Raw genomic sequence first — 19,989 nt, 5'->3', positions numbered from 1 at the left:
AAACTTTCCCTTATAGTAATTTCTTTGTGAAGGATTACTTAGGAGGAAAAAAAAAAATGATTGTCTTCCTGGAAAGGACACATGTATATTCAGATGTTCTGAATATAGGGTGTTTTTTTGTTTTTTTTTTTTTTTTTAGTTTTTTGCAAAAGCCTTACTCAAATCAAGTTAAGATCAAGGAAAGAAGGCAATGAGTTAAGACACTCTTTTTAGATCTAAAATATTTTTATTGATCTTATCAGCAATGAGAGTGCAGAAAATCAATTTAAAAGGGCAATCTACTAACATGGGATAGTGGAGAGAATGGGTTAGTTGCCACAAAATGGAAGTCAGAGTGAAGGGAGATTTTGTAAATATTAAGCTAAGTCCCCAGATATTGTTTACTTGTATATCTTTGGTTTGATAAAATAGATAGGTGACTTTGAAATTCTGAAAAATTTTCAATATGTCTAATTTGTTCAAATAAGTTATGAAATTCATTTGTTTATTTTGTTTAATTTAAAAGACTTGGTTTAGTTCAATTCTATCACTACCTAGATATTCAGACTGGTCCCCTTTTTAACTATGAAAATATACATTAAGTTCCAAGTTTATATATGTTTCATATTTTACCTTCAAAGGTTTAACATTTCTTTTACATGTATTACAAATATAGGAGAGTGCATCAGGGAGTTCCTATTAAAATTTCTTCCTGAAGACATTAGTATATATGAAGCACTGAAGATTTATCCCATGGTAACATAACCAATAAGTTGTATAACTAATCTCATTTTAGTGATAAGTGAACATTGCTCAACAAACACACGTACCGCTTGTCATACCTTACCTGGAAAGAGGCTTTATTGAACATAGCTGTAAAATTATATTTTAAGTTGAATTACTGAATTTGCACAAACATTTCTACAGAATTTTTTTTTAAAAATCAAGCTTTGTCATTTTTCCACTACATTTTGTTGTGCTTTTTATATGAATATTTGCAAATGTTATAATTTAATACTTATATCCCAATTATTTGCATAATCAGTTTTTTTTAATCCTGGGGTGTTGAAAGAACATATAATAATAATAATAATCTTCTTTAGACAAAAGTCTTTTTAAATGAAGTTAAAAGCTGAGATAATTTAAGGAAAAAGATCTTCAAATTTTCATAACCAACAGGTTTAAGTGAAATTTACAATGCATTGGAAAACTGGCTGGTTAAAGGTATGATTTGTCCTCAGGTAGCTCAAAATCATTTTTACAGGTTTTTGTTTTTTTGTAAAAGTGTTTTTTAATCTTGGTAAAATAATAAAATAATATTTCACAATTTGCACAGAGTCTGACTAAAGGGCAGAGGCATATTACCCTCAGTGTTTAGAATAAAGCCAGATTTTTCAGGCCCAGTTCCGCTGTAGAGTTTGTATGCACTGCAATCACAAACATTTTCTTGTTCCCTCTAAAGCTAGGGCCAATTTCATTTCAAATGGAGGTTAGAGTAAAAAATCACTTTTGTGTTTTACCACCTTCTGCGCTAAGTATCATCTTAACAACCTTTTGCTCTGGTTGACCCATTTAATAACCTGGAAGAAAAAAAGTGTTGCTCCATGTCTGGTCTCAATGGAAGTTATTTTCTAATGGACAATAAGCCGAAAGGCCATGGCTGTCTAGGAGGTTAAACAACAAATATCCTGTCTGCATGGGCTTACGCAGCAGCTTCCGTCCTTTCTTCTTCAGAAGCGGCTTTGTTGTCTTGCCTGTAATTTGCACGTTTAGGCTCTGTAGTTTGTTTATAAAATAGTTTTACACAAACCACTCTTAGCAGTGCAAGCTTCTGAGTTGAAAATTATTCAGGCTTGTTTCTTTGAAGGCACTTGGTTTCCATGGCAATTTATAAAAGATGGTGGTTTGGTTTCTCCGTTGGAACAGATGACGCGGTTTGGGTGTTCAAGTGGCCGCAAGCAAACTCCGATAAGCCTGTGTAATATGTAAGCCCAGGTTTACCATCCTGGATAGCAGTGCATGCAAAAAGAGACAGCATACATTATCTAGCTTAGCCATGGGAGAAAACAATAATAATAATAAAGGTGGGATGGGGATAAGGTGGGGAGGAATATGAATGCTTTAAATAATTCTGAGTTCGGGTTATTTTCAAGGAAGGGTAACAGCCAAAGGTAAAAGGGCCTACATTTATTTAATTCTCTACGTAAAACCTTCTCGAAAGGAAAATAAATGCCAGCTCTTCACGTACCCTGTTTACAGTGAGGTTTTTGTTGGCAGGCCATTAGGTTTCCATGGTAACAAGCAAACTATTCATTTGAAACAAAACCAGCCGTGACTTTGTGCTTTGACAAGGATTTCTATAGCTCTTTTTTTTTTCTTTTTTCTTTTTTTTTTTTTTTTCAGAGTTCAACCAGATGATGCTGTAATCTTTTTAGCCACAAAAGCACCTGAAGGTCTCTTCTCTACTCAGGTCAAGATTATCTTTTATGTGTAGTTTGGAATAAGTTATACTTCCATGATGTCTTTTTATCCCCAGTGCTTAAAAAAATTTGTTTTTGTTATTTTATTTTTGAGTCAGTAGTCAGTGGAGGAATCTTTGGTAGTTTGTTTTTTCAATGTCCATTTACAAAGACTCTTTCTTCATGCCAGTGCCTGGTGAATCTTTTATAGCCTCTGCCGGGATAAGGTCACCTTCGAGGACTTAGGATAGAGATGAGGACGATAACCGGAAAAAGCCATATATGAACCAAAATCCCAACAGCACCATCAACGGAATCTAAAGATAAGGAAAATAAATGCCGAAAAATAAAATAAAGGAGAATAAGCACTCCACATAGCTACTAACACAACTTTGGTGAACTAACGAAACAACTTAAGTTTCTAGAAAATATTTTTGGAAAATATGTATTTTTGTTTAGTTTCATTTGTCAGCTTCATTGCTAAGGCAAGGGAAAAGGAAAATAACTTGAATATGTGACAAGGCATCTGATAAAATAAAAATATTTGCATATTTCAAATTGACATAATATGGTATGAAAACTTATTTATAAGATATTCACGTAGGTTTTCGGTTGAGCTCAACCTCAGAGTTCTGCTAGACATATGAAAGCATGCACATTGCGAAGATGTTTAAAAACCTTAAAAGATGAGCTTTTATTTTCTTTTTCAAGCTTCCAGAAGCATTTAAGCTTGGGGACTAAGAGAAAAATTTCTCATAATGAAAATTAGAGAGGGATGGTTTATTGGTAGAGAAATTAACTATTGCAATTAGTAGATTATCTATGTTTAGATCAGTCCATTATTTATAAATTGTGTAAATAATTTTATCTTCCGTTTAACTTTTAGAAGCACTATGAAGTACATTCTAACTGAAAAATCCCTTCCACCAATCTGCCTTGAGAGGCCTACGGCAATTAGTATTTCAGTTAAAGCCTTGTGTCCAAATGGTTCCTCTTAGAATGCATATTTTACCTAGGGAGCTAACACAGGCATCCCCAATAATTCATTAACCTGGCTAAAGTTACAAAATGGCTCATGTCTAGGAGAGAGCCAGGCTTTTAAAATAGAGACATACAATTGTAGCTCATGATGGTGTGGTACGCAGTACCATTTACTGCGTTGGAAAGGTTGGGAACCTGAGCAGTTAGGAGAATGCTTGTGTCCATCAGGCTGGTCCGTACTTAAAACTAAACATTAATTTAATATTCATGAAACAATCAAACACTATTCTTCAAAATGAACTTAATAAATGATAATTAAATAGACACAAATTTAACAGGATACTTTCTCATACTAAATAGAATATTTTTGTTCAATTAGGATTCTTTTTCCTGATTTATAGAGGTTAAATAAAAATGCTTGCAATAAATATAGATATATCTTATTTAAAACTGCCACACATTTCTCTGGATTTATTAGTTTAAGAGAAAAAAACTGATTATAAAAATGTTCTGTGGTGCAGTAATGAGGTTCCTATGGGATTTCATGGTCCTTTTACTGTGGCTACTCTTATCAGTTTATGCATTCTCCTCTAGGGAGTAAATTATTTTCTCTTGTTTTCTCCTTTGGAAAGTGTAATTCAATTTATCAAAATTAATTTATGGTATTTCTTTGTGATTAAATTATGAAAATATAGGATTTCTGTATAGAATTTTAACTACCTTCAGTTAATGAAATGTTACTGTCACTGATTGATGTGTGAGTTTGAAAAGGAATCCCATTCTCCTCTGAGGAGAATGCATGTTTTTCTGTGCATTAAACAAACCTGGTTCCTTTGAGTGTAGTTTCCGGTTTTCTAAAGCAGAATTAGCCAGAGGCTGGGAGAAATTTTTACTAAATGTGTTATCTGAAATGCTAAGTGTAATGACAAGAAACTATGAGCAAAATGGCTCATTGTTGTACATAATCTTAGTTTTTGTCTTTTTTACAATGCTTAAAAATGGAGTCAATTCAGTTTATATGAGCAATCAGTGAATAGTTGTACAAATTTGACTTTTAACATGTAGACTGATATCATTTCTCACCAAATATAGTAAATTAGCAAAGACTCTGATTTGTTCTAGACTTATGTAACATGTATTTTCATGCTTTTGTATATGCTAAATAATTGAGTTGTTATTTGTATAAATTTAGCTTGATTCCTACCACTTTACATAGACAGAAGATTAAAGTCCTTCAGTTGCAGTCATTTTTAATAGGAATGATTTTAGACTTCTTAGCTTCAAATGTGTTATATGAAGATTAAGATTTCAAGAAGCAGTGCAACACATAATTCTAAATTTTTTTTAATTATGTACCTTTTTCTAATTTATAAATATTCTATTAAAAAATGAACACGTGATGAAAAATAAAATTTTACAGTACCATTAAACCTTAATAGTCAAACCATGATATAAAGTGAAAACCAAATTTATTAGACTATCTTGCAGGCAGATAAAAGGAGATTAATTATATCAGAAAATAATAGAGCTACTTCATTACAGTACATATACATACAGACACACACACACACATACTCTCTAAGAGTCTTTACAAAAAAGGCTTAACAATTTTAACAAAAATGGTTGGCAAAGTTAGATCTAGAAAATATATTCACAAACTATTGAAGGAATAAAAACATCTATGGCTATATAAATGTGTGTTGAATATATGGATTTGCCAAATATTTTTTAAAAGTTTAAAAATCCTCTGAAATAAATAATATAAAATAAAATAATTAAAAATCAAAAGTGGGCTTTCCTTACATCAGTTCAAATCAAAATTAATTCTATTTTATCTTAGGTCAGATATGTCTACAATTGAATCTAATACCTTAATTTTAAAAATACCTTCAAAAATTTAGGGTCTTAGATATAAGAAATTTCTAAATAAAGTAAAAATAACTTTGTTTTTTAAATTTAGAATATAATAATTTAATAGTAGTTATGTTACTTTAACATCACATGAAACCAGTCCCAAGAAAAGATACTTACTCTTAGTCGTTAGGTCTTGTTTTGCACATTCTCCTTCTGCAATTGATACATCATCGATGGCAATGTCACCTTCTATGCCAGGACCTCGAATACCTTCAAAAATGAGCTACAAAAATGAATGAAACAAACCTAAATTTGGAGTTTTGATGTGCGGATCAATTTCAACTGAGGAGACAAATGTAAACTTGGCAATAATTCTGGCATCTTTTATTCCTGATGTTCTTCAAAATTGTTACTTACAAAACCATATAAATATCCATAACAAAACCAACAATGGGATCTTCCTTAAGCAGTATTAGTTTTTCACATAAAAGTTCTGTGTTGATTTTAAAACAATAAATTTATTTGAATGATACAATAAAAAAATGCTACAAATCCTCTTTTAATTTTCAGAGGTGAAGAAAGTTTTTTTTATTTGAGCAACCTTTCTCTGAAATAGATTCCCTCCAGTTTTGTCTAAACATAATTCAGAACATTAGTTTTCTAGAAATATTTTATAGAATGAATCAATTACGGGTTCCTTACAATATTATGTCTAATGAAGCCCAGAACAAAAATATGTCATCTTCAAATTGTTTGATTTCTAGCAAATAAGTTGAATAGATTCCTCATATTCCCACATTTACCTTGTGATTTACCTCTATGATTTCACTTTTGATATTCTATATTTAAAACTTTTTGATATTTATGAGTCTATTTAGGTTCGATGTCTCATCACAGATCTTCGAATTCCCAGTGTCAGCAATAGCAGTGGGCACTGAGACTTAGTACACAAATATTGAAAGAATAAATGAATAAGATCGGACTCCCTTTATTACTAAATTCTGGATACAAGGACAATATAAGGATAATTAACAAATTTATATTATTTCATTTTTACAGAACAAGACTCTTTTAGAATTTTCTCTATGACTCCCAAATTATTCATGCTCCCAGAAAAAATCTTTTAATCCTTTTGATACTAAAAGGCAACTTATACATTTAGTGGTTTATATTCCTAGAGACATTTTTACATGTAAAAATAAAATATCTAGTTTGGTCTTTCTAAAGAAAAATTAGTGTGATAAAGAGCTGCTTCTAATATCAAGTGTGTATTTTAAATAAAATTTCCAGTCTTATTGCATTACAACAAATGTGAGTAAAGGTTTATTTTTATCAATGTCAAAATTTTTGTTTATGTGTTTTGGTGTTTTGTCTGGCTTTGTAAGCATCTCTTTAAAGACAAATTTCAGGTGACTTTCAGAGAATTTAAGCTACTTTTGAGAAATTAATTCATTGTTCTATGATATACTATCATAATTTTATCATGGAAATCTCCAAGTAGGGGCAGTAGGTGTCCACTTTTGTATTGAGTCCTTGTCTTCCACTGAAATATAGCCCATAACACAAAGAATAATTTTCATGATAGGAGAGAAAGATTTGAGAGGTTTTATTAATAAATTAAGAGTTTCCTTTGGGTAGATGCCTAGTAGTGGGATTGCTGGATCAAATGGTATTTCTATTTTTAGTTCTTTGAGATATCTCCAAATTACTTTCCACAGAGGTTGTACTAATTTGTAGTCCCACCAGCAGTGTAAGAGTGTTCCTATCTCTCCGCATCCACACCAGCATTTGTTGTTTTGTGACTTTTTGATGATAAAAGCCATTCTCACTGGAGTTAGCTGATATCTCATTGTGGTCCATCCTTCAAAGTGAAGTATCACAGGAATGGAAAAACAAGCACCACATGTACTTGCCATCAAATTGGTACTAACTGATCAACACTTAGGTGCTCACATGGAAGTAATATTCATCAGGTGCTGGGGAGGTGGAAGGGGGATGGGTAAATTCATAACTAATGAGTGTGGAGTGCACTGTATGGGGGATGGGCACGCTTGTAGCTCTGGCTTGGGCGATGCAAAGGCATTATATGTAACCAAAATATTTGTATCCCCATGATATTCTGAAATTTAAAAAAATAAATAAATAAATTGGGAAAAAAAAGTTTCCTGCTTACCTATGTTGAGATAAGAATGTTAATAAAGATTGTCCAAAGCCATCTCTTTGAAAAACATCCAAAATGTCCTGTATCAATGAAGCCAAAACAAAATGGCAGACCAAGTTCAAATATTCTGAACCAAGGCAGTTGTTTACCAAATTCTCAGTGCGCAGATAGAATCCGCAATGAATTATTAATTTGGTTGCCTGGAGATAATGACTTGCGTTTGAGTAAGGGTGGTGTCTGGGAAGGTATCTGGGAGTGGCTAAAAATCTCTCAGAGGACTATTTAAATCACAAGGTCCATGTGAGAGAATTTTTTTAAAAAATCTGTGGTATAAACATTAGAGAGAATTTAATATAGGGAAAGTCAGTTTAATGGCTAAAGAGTTTTCCAAATTGTGGATATAATTTATTTAACTAGTACCTTATTGTTATTGTTAGACATTAAATCATTTTCTGTTATTATGAACAAGGCTGGGATGAGTAATTTCAAATAATTATTATACATACTTAGAGGACATGGTTCTTTAAGGTCTTCATAAATTGCCCTTATCAACAATCATCTGTGAGAAGGAATAGCCTTGTCCCTAATTTATGGTTAGGTGCATTTACCTTCTTTCATATGTGCCTGATAATACTCAGTGTTAGAGTAAATCAGTACTTATCTCCACCCCTTTCTTAGTTTCAGTCATGTGATGCTGACTCCTCTCTCATAAAGGTAACGACATGAATGGAATGAATCTTGAAGACAATCAGAACTCAATAATTCATGCTTAACATCAGTCTGGTTCCATAAAATCATACATTTTCTATTTTGAGCACAAGGCTAATATTTTGTTGGATGAAGGCAGAGTGCTGCCATTGCAATAAATTTTAATTTTATGCAGGTATTTTAAGCAATTGAATGGAACAAAGGGAGAATTTCTGCCTGACAATCAAGTTTTAATTCTGGAATGAAGGAGAAGCAAGAATGTTTTAGTTAGGAGAATTTGGTATAGTAAAGGGGATATCTCCTTAGTCATCCAGAATTTTAATTTTAAAAGATGGAAATGGGAAGGGAAAGGTAGTAAATACTGATTGTAGAGTACAACACAGGGTTTGCAATGTAACCCTGGGAAAGATAAGCGGATTGCATTCCCATGTGCAGTGCTGGGCGATGGGTTGTGGTGAAAAGTCTAAAAAGGGCAGGTCAAATATTCTGCACCTGCTTACACTTGAAATTTACAAAGTTAAAGCTGAAGTCATAATTCTTTCATTGAGAAGGATGCTGGGGAAACAGCCTTGGGAGTACATGTACTTCATGTCTTAGCTATTATCCACAGTTTTTCTTATTTTAAAAAATTTTTCTTAGATATCCCTTAGAAATCAAGTTTTTCTTATTTAAAGTACACGATTATTTTTACTTAGTAAGTTCTGGTTACCTGCAGGCAGGAGTCATCTAAAATAATGGGATTATATATAAAAATCAAAATTGAAATGTATATGTCATCCAACTAATTCCTGAACTTTTCAAAGCTGCTTTCCCAGGGAAGCCATATTTTAATTACAATGATCCTGCCATTGCTCAAAGCATTTGAAAACTTCTGCTACTCCCTTTAAAGTATTAAACAATCCTCCTTTTTCTATTAATTTCCTTTTTCATCCTTCCTGCCTCCCTATGCAGCTTGACCAAAATCACAAAGTTGGACCAAGAGTTGTGCTAAAGACAAAGTCCTGAGTTGGAGAAGTTGTGAAGGACATCCGCTTTTATGGTCAGATTGAGAGAGGTTCTTGGGGTGCTGCTTGTAGTAAACACCAGGAAGCAGGTTGACTGATGGACCTTAATATGTGTGCTGTCTGCCTGCTGGCAACATGTTGACTGTATGTAATCACCTGAACAGCAAAAATACAAATCAACACAAGTCGAATTGTCATGTGTACAGAGGGCCGTCTATACTTAGAATATTCCCTTATATGCATACTTCATCCCTTGGTGATATTGAATGAACAAAGTGGTACAGTAATAAAAGTTGACTGATTTGCAAATTGGTTATTTGCATTTACCTTTACAACAATTGATAATATATTTTATTATTGAGTAAAATAAGTTGATTTTTTCCTATATATAAGCATAACAGGAGTTTTAGACATTGTGTGGAAATACATCAGGAAATTAGTAGTTATTTACTGATATAAAAATATAATTTCTGACAGTAAAACTCTTGCTGTAGTCATAATTAGTGTTTTTAAATATTTATTTGTAATATTGTGGTTGATGATAGGGAATCCACTCCAATAGGTCAGAGAAATATACAGTAGTCTCCCTCAGGGTCCTTTTTGAACAGAAAGAAAAGAGAAAGTTCCTGCATGGTATGTTTGTTTGTTTCCTTCTAATTTTCATAGTAGTTTTGCTATTGACAAGATATAGATTGTTTATAATTGGTTGACTTTCACAAATAAATATTTATTGCATTGTTCTGTTTATATTCTGAACTCTTGACTATAATTGTATCTTTGAATTATTGTAATTAAATTTTATAGATGCCAATAGCTTGATACATGGCTTCTAGACTAAGATCTAGAGAGATAATGTTTTCTTTTATATTATTTTCACTGTGAGGTAGATTATAGAAATAAAATGCTTACATATTAAATTGAAAGAATGTGCCTTAGCCAAATTTTCAAGTCCTTATAAAAATAAATCTTTGCTGACATGCAACTTTTTCTCGAATATAAAGATGAGAAACTGTAACAGTCTAGTAAATATGATGTATTTTAATATGGACGATGTGATCCTTAGGCAAAGAAAAAATATTCTTAATCATACGCACTTTTAAACCAGGCTCTCTGGTTTAAAAAGTTAAACTATGTCATATTTTTATGTAGTTCCATCATGATTCTGATTACTAATACATTACAGAGATGAAACTATTAATATGTTCCTTTCCTCCTCAGTAGGTCTGAAATACATTTGGTTTAATTGAGGAAGGAATTAATAGCACCAAGGCATCCATGGAGAAAATGTTGAAGTTTTGGTTTCCTAAAAGAGGGATAAAATTACAAAATCTGTTGTTCCCACACAATCATGTTGATATTATTTACAATGATTTCCCTTAATTGAAATGACAAGTTTAAAATTTAAATGTTTTCACAGTGCGTTCATGCAATTCAAAAACTTAATATACAAGAAATACCACATAATCAGAAAATAAACTCTTGAGTAAATTCAAATGTGAATTAAAAAAATTATGTGGGCTTCTGCATTAGAATTATACTACGCGAAATTGTTTCAATTCATCAATGGTCAGTTTCTTACATACATTATAATGCTTTAAAGCATATATAGATGTCAATATAGAGATAATGCTATTAAAGCTTGTGTTCAAATATGATTTCACAGCAAGAAAAGACAAGCTACTTGTAGCACTGATGACTAACAGTAAACAGGAGAATCAAAGAATACAATGCATTTCTGATCACCTGACTGTCGTTAATGGTGCCTTCTGCAAATGTTCACAACATATTTTCTTCTTGATAAAAGACAAAGTATTTCTGATCATTACACCTAAGGCAAATGCAAAAGCCCAAGAATGTAGTTTGAAATTGACAGTGTATCAGTGGCCCTCAGCCTTTTTGGTACCAGGGATCAGTTTCATGGAGGGCAATTTTTCCATGGATGGGGGCCGGGGCGAGGCGGAGCTCTGTGGATGGGTCCCTGACAGGCCACAACAACTGCTGGTCCACAGCCTGGAGATTGAGGACCACAGGCGTATACCATTTTGAAAAACTTCAGGATACATATATATTTGAAAATGGCTATTAGCATTAATAACGCTACCTTTATTTTATTACTGGTTCAACAAATAACTGAACTATCCTCAACCATTATGAATGAAATTTGAAGAGAGGCAACATAATAGGCTCAGTGGATTGCCTTGGCTTTTTGCCTGGAGAAAGTACCCCAAATATTAACAGAGAGTTTAACCACAGAAGACTCTGCCAGTTTGACTTTCTGGATAAATGTCAATTAATTGTCAAAACTTCTAATCTGAAATAATAACATGAGATTTTGACTGTTGGCAAATACAGAAAGAAAGAGACTGCATGTGAGCTGCAATTAGAAAATGTTTTCAATGGTTAATTCAGGAGCCATCATCATGTCTATACAATTGCCCTGGAATTTGGCTTAGAATTCCAGATATGCTACATGAGCATTTAATGTCTACTAACGAGGACAATATTTTCTAGATTATTATTAGTAGTAGTTAGAACATAAAGGCAGCATGATGTAATGAGAATACTATAATCTCTTTTCCAGCCCCTATTTAGTGTTAAGTATTTGTATTATAATTGTCTCAAAACCTATTTCCAAATCTTTCAATGAGGATGTAAGAGGAGAGGATCTCCAGAATCCCTTTCACCTAAACTAAGAAATTGTAAAGAGTACTTTGTGTCTCCTAATGTCTTATAATTTACCACTGAGAAACATTTGGATTATACCATGAAAGAAGTGAAACATTAAAAGGGATGGTTAAATATTTTCCTTGGTATAGACTGAAAAATTAAGTGACATTATAAGACTAACACTATATTAATTTTACTTTTTCTGAAATTTTGCTCTAATCCTACCAAATACAGCAATATATGTTTTCATCATTTTTAAATCTTCATGCCTAGCAATGTGCCTGGCATACAGTAGGAACTCCATAAGTATTGTCAAACCATTGTCTATGGTTATGATTGTCCTGAAGACACTCAATAAATATTTATTAAGCTGATATAAATAGCAATAAAGCATTATCTTGAAGGCAACATTAACACAACTATTTTCTTAAATTTTTATTGTATATGTATTTAATTTATTAATTTTGTGTTGCAGAGGTAGTCATACAGCAAGCAAAAATATGTCTAGAATAGCAACTTTTAGAAAGAAGGATCTTTAATGCATTTTAATGGTAAGGTTACTTTTATCAGTAATGCTTTAGAATTCTGTCTTCCCACTTTAGTTTAATGATATGCTGCCATAGATTCAATTTTGATAAACAATTGTATTGTTCTTCTGAGAAACAAAATGATTCTGTTATTTTCCCAGGGTCATATGGGAGCCTATCTTTTTTTTTTTTTCCCAGAGACAGGATCTTGCTTTATTGCCCAGACAGGAGTGCTGTGGCTTTATTACAGCTCACTGAAGCCTTGAACTGGAATCAAGCAATCCTCCCACCTCAGCTAGGACTACAGGTATGCACCACTACACTCAGTTAATTTTTTAAAAAATTTTTTGTAGAAATGAGGTTTTACTACGTGACCCAGGCTGGTCCCGAACTCCTGGCCTCAAGCAATCCTCCTACCTCAGCCTCCTTAAGCGCTGAGATTAGAGCCGAGCCACCACACCTGGCCAGGAGTCAATCACTGATGTATTTGTAGATAATTGGCTATTCTTATTCCCTTATTCTTTACCATAGTGAATGACTATATGCATTTTTATCATCCTGGTTCAATTTAGAGGTGCAATCTCTAAAGCAATTAGAATTTTATGGATTAGGGAAGAACATGCTTGTAGCTCTGGCTTGAGTGAGGCAAAGGCATTATATGTAACCAAAATGTTTGTACCCCCATAATACTCTGAAATGAAAAAAAAGAATTAAATGAGATCATATACAATATAGTATTTTATAAAATGCTTGGCTTTCAGTAAGCACTAGATAAATGCCAGCTATTGTTATTATTATGAGTAAAAAATTCTGAAAATAAAAGTCTATCCATAATCCATTTTGAAACTGGTGTCTGTTTTTAAATGATCTATTAAACATGTAACAAAGTGTTCACCTTCCCCGATCTTAAGCAAAGGACCTTTCAACATTTCCATCTAGAACCTTATGATATGTTATCCAATAAAGTCAGACATAGCTGGAGTTCAATTCTTAAAAAAAAAAAAGAATTTTATGGATTAGATTATAAGAAAAAGGCATTCTACCAATTAAAAATTGGCAGATAGGAGTATCTCTGATTTTCTATACCCTGACAACATATGTCATGAAACGCATACAAAAAAATCACTAGCAGAAGAAACATCCAATGCTATAAATATAATGTGACAAAATGGATTTGAATACTTTCACAATAAGGCATAGAACTACAGAACATATTATGTGTCATAGATTTTGAAAATATTTGAGTACATTTTAAAGATTTAAAAAATATTTGAATAATGTTCTATCAAAATTCAAATGATTCACCTGGAGAAAACATAATCCAGGCATATAAATATTTAATCACTTTAATATAGTTATTAAAATTACTAAAAGTATATTAATAACTACCTTGAAATAGTTGTATCATCTATGTTGCTGGCTATGATGGCCACTGTTATAGTCATTAAATTTCTATGATATCTTTACAGCTAACTCTCTAAGCCTTACTTCTTTTTCTATATAAAAAAAAGAAAAATAACTTATTTAAAGTTATCTGACTTTGATAATCAAAGTGATAAATTACTGATATGACATTACCTCAAAGTAACACATTTTGCTAAAAGTATATAAAATCCCATCAAGGAAAATTCAAACAAGTTAATTAAGAATTGATTACCTACCCAGTTCCATTATTATAACAACCTATATTGTTTTCTTCAGGGAATAAAATACAAGCATGTGATTTTATAGAATAGCAATTTGCCTGGATTATGTTTTCTTCAGGCGAATCATTTGAATTTTGATAGAAAATTATTCAAATACATTGCTTGTTAGGTGTTAATTACTAAAAGAAAAGGGTATTTCTCTTTATAAAATAGCATTTAGAATGAAAGAAAGCTTAATCATGATTTTTGTGATGCTCATATCACAGAATGTTCGAATACTCATATTTTAATATTTGCTCAAATCCACCTTTAATGTGTGCTCACACATAGCAATCTATTAGCAGAAATGACTGCTATTTTCTTACCTGAAATGAAGTAATTGGATATATATTAACATGAGCCTCATTCCATCGTTGTCCTTTATTCCCGCTTGAAGACCACAGTGGATTTTCTATTGTTGTCTGCCCTTTCAAACGTAGATAAACATTTAAGACACCTAAAAATAACAATGAAATTTTATTTTGTGTATTTGTTTTTGCTTCAAATTTGTTTCTCCTAGACCAAACACCAAACACTTGTAAACTTTTTAAAGAGAAATTTTGCAGAACACTCCAGTGTCTAGTCCTCTTTTCTCTCATTCCCTATCTTGCTCTTACCACATTTGACATTTTATCCGAAGATAACCATGCCCAAGATAACCCAGAACCTGTGAATGTTTCCTGGTATTCAAAAGAGACTTGGTTAAATTAAGGTTTTGACATGGGGGATTACTCCAGATGATCTGGGCGGGCTCTAAGTGCAATCGCACATATCTTTTAAAAAACAGAGACAGTGGGAAATTTGATACCGGAGAGAAGGTCATGTGAGAGAAGATGTTACACAGCTGGTTTTGAAGATGGAGGAAGGGGCCACAAGGAATACAAGCAGCCCAGGAAACAGTTTCTCTCCTGAATCCTTCAGAAGGAGCCCTACTGAGATCTCGATTTTAGCCCCATAATACTTATTTTACGTTTCTATTCTCCATAACTGTAAGAGAATAAATTTGTGTTGTTTAAGCCACAGAGTTTGTGGTCATTTGTTATTTGTTACAGCGGCCATAGAAAATTAATATAGCATGTAACCATGTACTGACTGACCGGCTTATGGTTTGACCCTAGTTGTGTTGTCTCATATTATAATATCATTTAGCTTATTTTTTTCACTCACGTAAGTCCATTTTTCTTCTAAAAGAATTATTTAAAAATAAAATAAAGACAGCTTATTCTCATCATTTGATACCTCTCTTTCAACAGTTTCATGTATTGTACACTTTAATGATAGTAATGATCATAAATAATAATATTAACACAATAAAATATATGTTGAACACTTGACTCCAGATGAGGAATTAATCCTCTGAACAACCCTGTGAAGTATTTACCGTTATTATCCCCACACTGTCGATGAGAAAATTTAGAGGACTCAAGTAATTTGCCCTATGTTATACAGTAAGAAAATAGCAGAAAGAGGATTTGAACTTGGTAAGTTTCTGAGTCTTACATCTTACTCATTAGACAATTGATATTTTAATAGATACATTTTTAAAAAATTAACTTTATTGAGGTATAGTCTACATGCAATAAAATTCATTCATTTCTAAGTGTACAGGTCAATAATTCTAGACTAATGTATACTATTAATACAACATAAGTGCCACTCAATCAAGATGCAGAACATTTACATTTTCCCAAACAGTTCCCTCACTTTCCTTTGTAGTGATTCTTTCCAGCCACCATTCCTGTAGCTAGGTAACTACTCATCTGACTTCTATCACTAATCAGTGATTTTTGCCTTTTCTAGAATCTCATATTAATGGAATTATCCAGTACGTACTTTTTGTGTGTGTCTTGTTACTTCCCCTCAGCATATGTGTAATATTTATCTATGTTATTCCTTGCATTGGTCCTTTTAAATTCAGTGTTAAGTTCATTTACATTTAATGGAGTCATTGCTATGTTCAGACTTAAATATACCATCTTGTTTTTCACTTGTCTCTTCTGATTTTCTTCCTCTATGTCTTTTTCCATTCCTTCTTGTCAGATGATCAAATATTTTTTAGATTTTAATTTATTTCCTCTGCTGACTTCTTAATATCTTTTTATTATGTTTTGGTGGCTGTTCTAGAGCTAACAAGAGGCATTTATAACTTTTCAGAGTCCAATTAGTCAATATTTTACTTCTTCATACTCACAATTCATAATTCACATCCCTTCCACATGTTCCTCCATCATCTTATCCTGTTCGTTTCACACCTGATACTTTTCACATTCTGTATCTCACTCAAGAAATGTGACAATCTTATAATAATATAATTCATCTACTCCATTTCTTTACACACTTGTATATTACAATTTTTTGTCGACTTTCTAAAAACAGCCATCTAATATATTTTTATAGTTGTTTAAGGCAGTATAACTTAATTGGTACCATTTAGTACTGCATAGCTTCAAGATTAATTTTGATCATTTTATAGATAATCATATAAATTATGGGTAACATGTTAATATATATAGCTTAAATGTGCATATATGTCTTCCATATACTATAATATTTATTTATGAATATTGTACATAAATACTGAAGAGCAGAAAAAATGATATAAAAATTACCATTAAATTAAATCACTCAGAGGTAGCCTCCTTAATATTTTGGTGTATGTTATCTCAAGTTTTTAAAAAGAATATTTACCTACATATATACAGTTATATGATACAAAATAGTTATCCTTCAAATTTTTAGGGGAATTTTATTTAATTCTTTATACACAAGACTACTCATAGCATATTACATGTAAGTGCATGAATATGAGTACCCACTTTTTAAGCAAAAAAAACTATGAATACATTCTTCATATCATAGCTGAATGACTTTGGCTTGGTCTCTAAATCTCTCTTTGCCTCCATTTTCTTATCAGGTAAATGACAATTAGTGTCATTTTGTGAGAATTAAAATCAAAGTATATAAACTATATATTATGCCTCATACATAAGCAGCACTATATTTATTATCTATAAGGATATTAAAATATTTCTCAATTTTCCTAATTATGTGATAGATTATATTAACACAACCCATGATATTGAACTAGTGTTATATTACATGAATAAATTTTACTTGGTAATAGACTAGTATTCTTTTATTATAAGTTTCATTCAATTTGCTAGTACTGTATTTAGAAATAATGCATGTATATTTATCCAAAAAGTTCTCCAGTTTTCTTTTGTGGTTTTTATCTTTTGGTGCTACATTTTCACTTTTTCACTTTTTGTTTCAAAATCTATTCTCTTCTATCTTTTTCTCCTTCAATGTAAGAAATAATCTCAAATTTGTCCTCCACAGTACTGACTTTATTTTTCACAGAATAGATTCTGTTCCTTTGTTTCTAATGTCATCATTATCTTGCTATTGTGTTATTTATAATGTTACATCCTTTTCTGATCTCATAGAGCTCTATGTTTTATCCCGTTCCTTCTTTTTCTTGGTTTACAGTTCTATCATCTTATCTTCTATTGTTTCATAAAATTCAGATTCTTATATATTTTATTGGACATATAAAGCATATACTGTACAAATTATACTTTCACCCAAAGTGTAATAATAAGTCTTTTTCAGCAGTATATGCTGCTTCTACTATGTGCCATGTTAGCCTCTTTTTACTTTGTGAAATGTTCATTAGAATCTTATTTGTTTTCACTCTTTTTCTCTATTTTCTTCCTCTTTATTCATTCTTAATAGGAATAATCCTAGGGCATTTTTAACCAAATCACTTTGAGGGCTTTTTTTTTTCCATTTTATTTAGAGGCTTTATTTCTTTTAGGTAGCATGACCTTTTGTTTTGATTAAATTGACAGAAAATTGATCCTGTTATCAAATAAATAAATGGTTATTTTTGTTAAACGTTAATAAAACATTTTTAAAACTATTAGTTGTAACTTGCCAACAAAATAGTGCATGCTATATGTCTTTCAGAATTTAAAGTAATAAACATATGCTTTAATGAAACATAATTTATATATAATTTATCACCATTATTATATCAATAATAAGGTATTGTATCAGTATTAAAGAGATGGTTTCTCAATTAGGGAATCCACTTTGTGATCAAATTTACATTTCTTAACATTTTCTTTTTCCACATGTAATATAAATACACACTTGATTTATTTCCACTTATGTTTGTCAAATACATAATATGTGAAAAATATTTTGCCTAGGTCTAAAAATGCCATATCTGAATTACCCTAGAGTTCCAGTTAGGTTTTCAAACAGACTAAATGAGCTGTATTCAAATTCAGCTAGATCATATTTTTAAAAGGCAAGTATTACTTGTTTTATTTTTTGGGTTTTTTTTTCTTTTTTTTTTGTGAGACAGAATCTTGCTCTGTTGCCCGGGCTAGAATGAGTGCTGTGGCGTCAGCCTAGCTCACAGCAACCTCAAACTCCTGGGCTTAAGCAATCCTCCTGCCTCAGCCTCCTGAGTAGCTGGGACTACAGGCATGCGCCACCATGCCCGGCTAATTTTTTCTATATATATTTTTAGTTGGCCAGATAATTTCTTTCTATTTTTAGTAGAGACAGGGTCTTGCTCTTGCTCAGGTTGGTCTCGAACTCCTGACCTCGAGCGATCCACCCGCCTCGGCCTCCCAGAGTGCTAGGATTACAGGCGTGAGCCACCGCACCCGGCCCCTACTTGTTTTATTTTTTAAAATACACTAGAAGTATAACTGATTGAAGTAAATATTTCAGATGAATTATAATTTAAATATATTATTATGTACATAGTAACAATTATATACTTATCCTGGTCAATGAATACTAACTACTTATTCACTGGTACATTTTAGAGGTGATGATAAAAGCAATATTAAATAGACAGACAAATGATTTTGAAACTTTTTTTCCAAGCAAGTTTCCACTTCTTAAGTTTATAAAAGAGAGTTCAGTGCCAAAAGATATTTAAAGCTATGTCAGGTCATCTTGGTCAACAAAATTAGAACTTGTGAAATAGAATAAAGCTATTCAAGAGAAGTTAGATTCAGCAAAGCTGATTCAGCACATTATTATAGTATTATTGTAAAAAAATTCCAAAGTGAATATGATGGATTGTGTTCATACCCCTTGAAAGTAATTTTAAATTGTCAGAGACACTATTTATGCTTTAGTAGGCACTAGATACCAAAGTTTAAGAATTTAATCATCCCCAAGGATATTCAAATGCTATATAGTTATATGACACAAGTTTGAAGCAGCTAAGCAAAACTCAAACTGTGTTTTTCTTTTCCTAGATCTCCTAATTCTTATCTTTTGATCACCTTTCCCGAAGAGTCAGGTGCTAAAGCTAAGAGGACTTTGCTCAGCTCTTATTCTTTTTTTTTTTTGAGACAGAGTCTCACTCTGTTGCCCAGGCTAGAGTGAGTGCTGTGGCATCAGCCTAGCTCACAGCAACCTCAAACTCCTGGGCTTAAGCGATCCTCCTGCCTCAGCCTCCCGAGTAGCTGGGACGACAGGCATCCGCCACCATGCCTGGCTAATTTTTTCTATATATATTTTTAGTTGTCCAGATAATTTTTATTTCTATTTTTAGTAGAGACGGGGTCTCGCTCAGGCTGGTCTTGAACTCCTGACCTCGAGCGATCCACCCGCCTCGGCCTCCCAGAGTGCTAGGATTACAGGTGTGAGCCACCATGCCCAGCACCTCTTATTCTTAAGGATTGCAAGCAAAAGGCTAAATGACCTAAGTGCTCTTTTATCTTAAGAGTAATGGCCAAAACTTTGGGGTTATTCATGGCATTATGCAACAGCATGATTCCTATTTTAATATTATTTTGTATAAATTATTGCATAAATTATAATTTGCATAAATAATGTTTATAATTACTATTACCTAGCTCTTTTTTGCTAAGTTCTTAACATAATTTGCCTTTTAATTATTTTACTATAAATATGTATTTTATATATTTTAGA

General features: G+C 32.1%; 1 protein-coding gene across 1 annotated transcript in view; it reads right to left on the bottom strand.

Annotated features, from left to right (window-relative positions):
* Nucleotides 1-818: 818 nt before the first annotated feature.
* The window catches only part of MDGA2 (MAM domain containing glycosylphosphatidylinositol anchor 2), a 762,383-nt gene continuing 743,212 nt past the window's right edge, over nucleotides 819-19,989 (bottom strand). The window contains exons 15-17 of the mRNA XM_045567836.1: nucleotides 14,352-14,482; nucleotides 5,451-5,556; nucleotides 819-2,755 (exon numbers count right to left, since the gene is read on the bottom strand). Of these exons, the coding sequence (XP_045423792.1) occupies nucleotides 2,667-2,755; nucleotides 5,451-5,556; nucleotides 14,352-14,482 (326 nt within the window). The 3' untranslated portion in view covers nucleotides 819-2,666. The remainder of the gene's footprint in view (nucleotides 2,756-5,450; nucleotides 5,557-14,351; nucleotides 14,483-19,989) is intronic.

This window comes from Lemur catta, chromosome 1, assembly GCF_020740605.2.
Source record: "Lemur catta isolate mLemCat1 chromosome 1, mLemCat1.pri, whole genome shotgun sequence".
NCBI classification, from domain to species: domain Eukaryota; kingdom Metazoa; phylum Chordata; class Mammalia; order Primates; family Lemuridae; genus Lemur; species Lemur catta.
The sequence above is the reverse complement of the archived record's forward strand: the minus strand, read 5'-3'. Positions and strand labels throughout refer to the sequence as shown.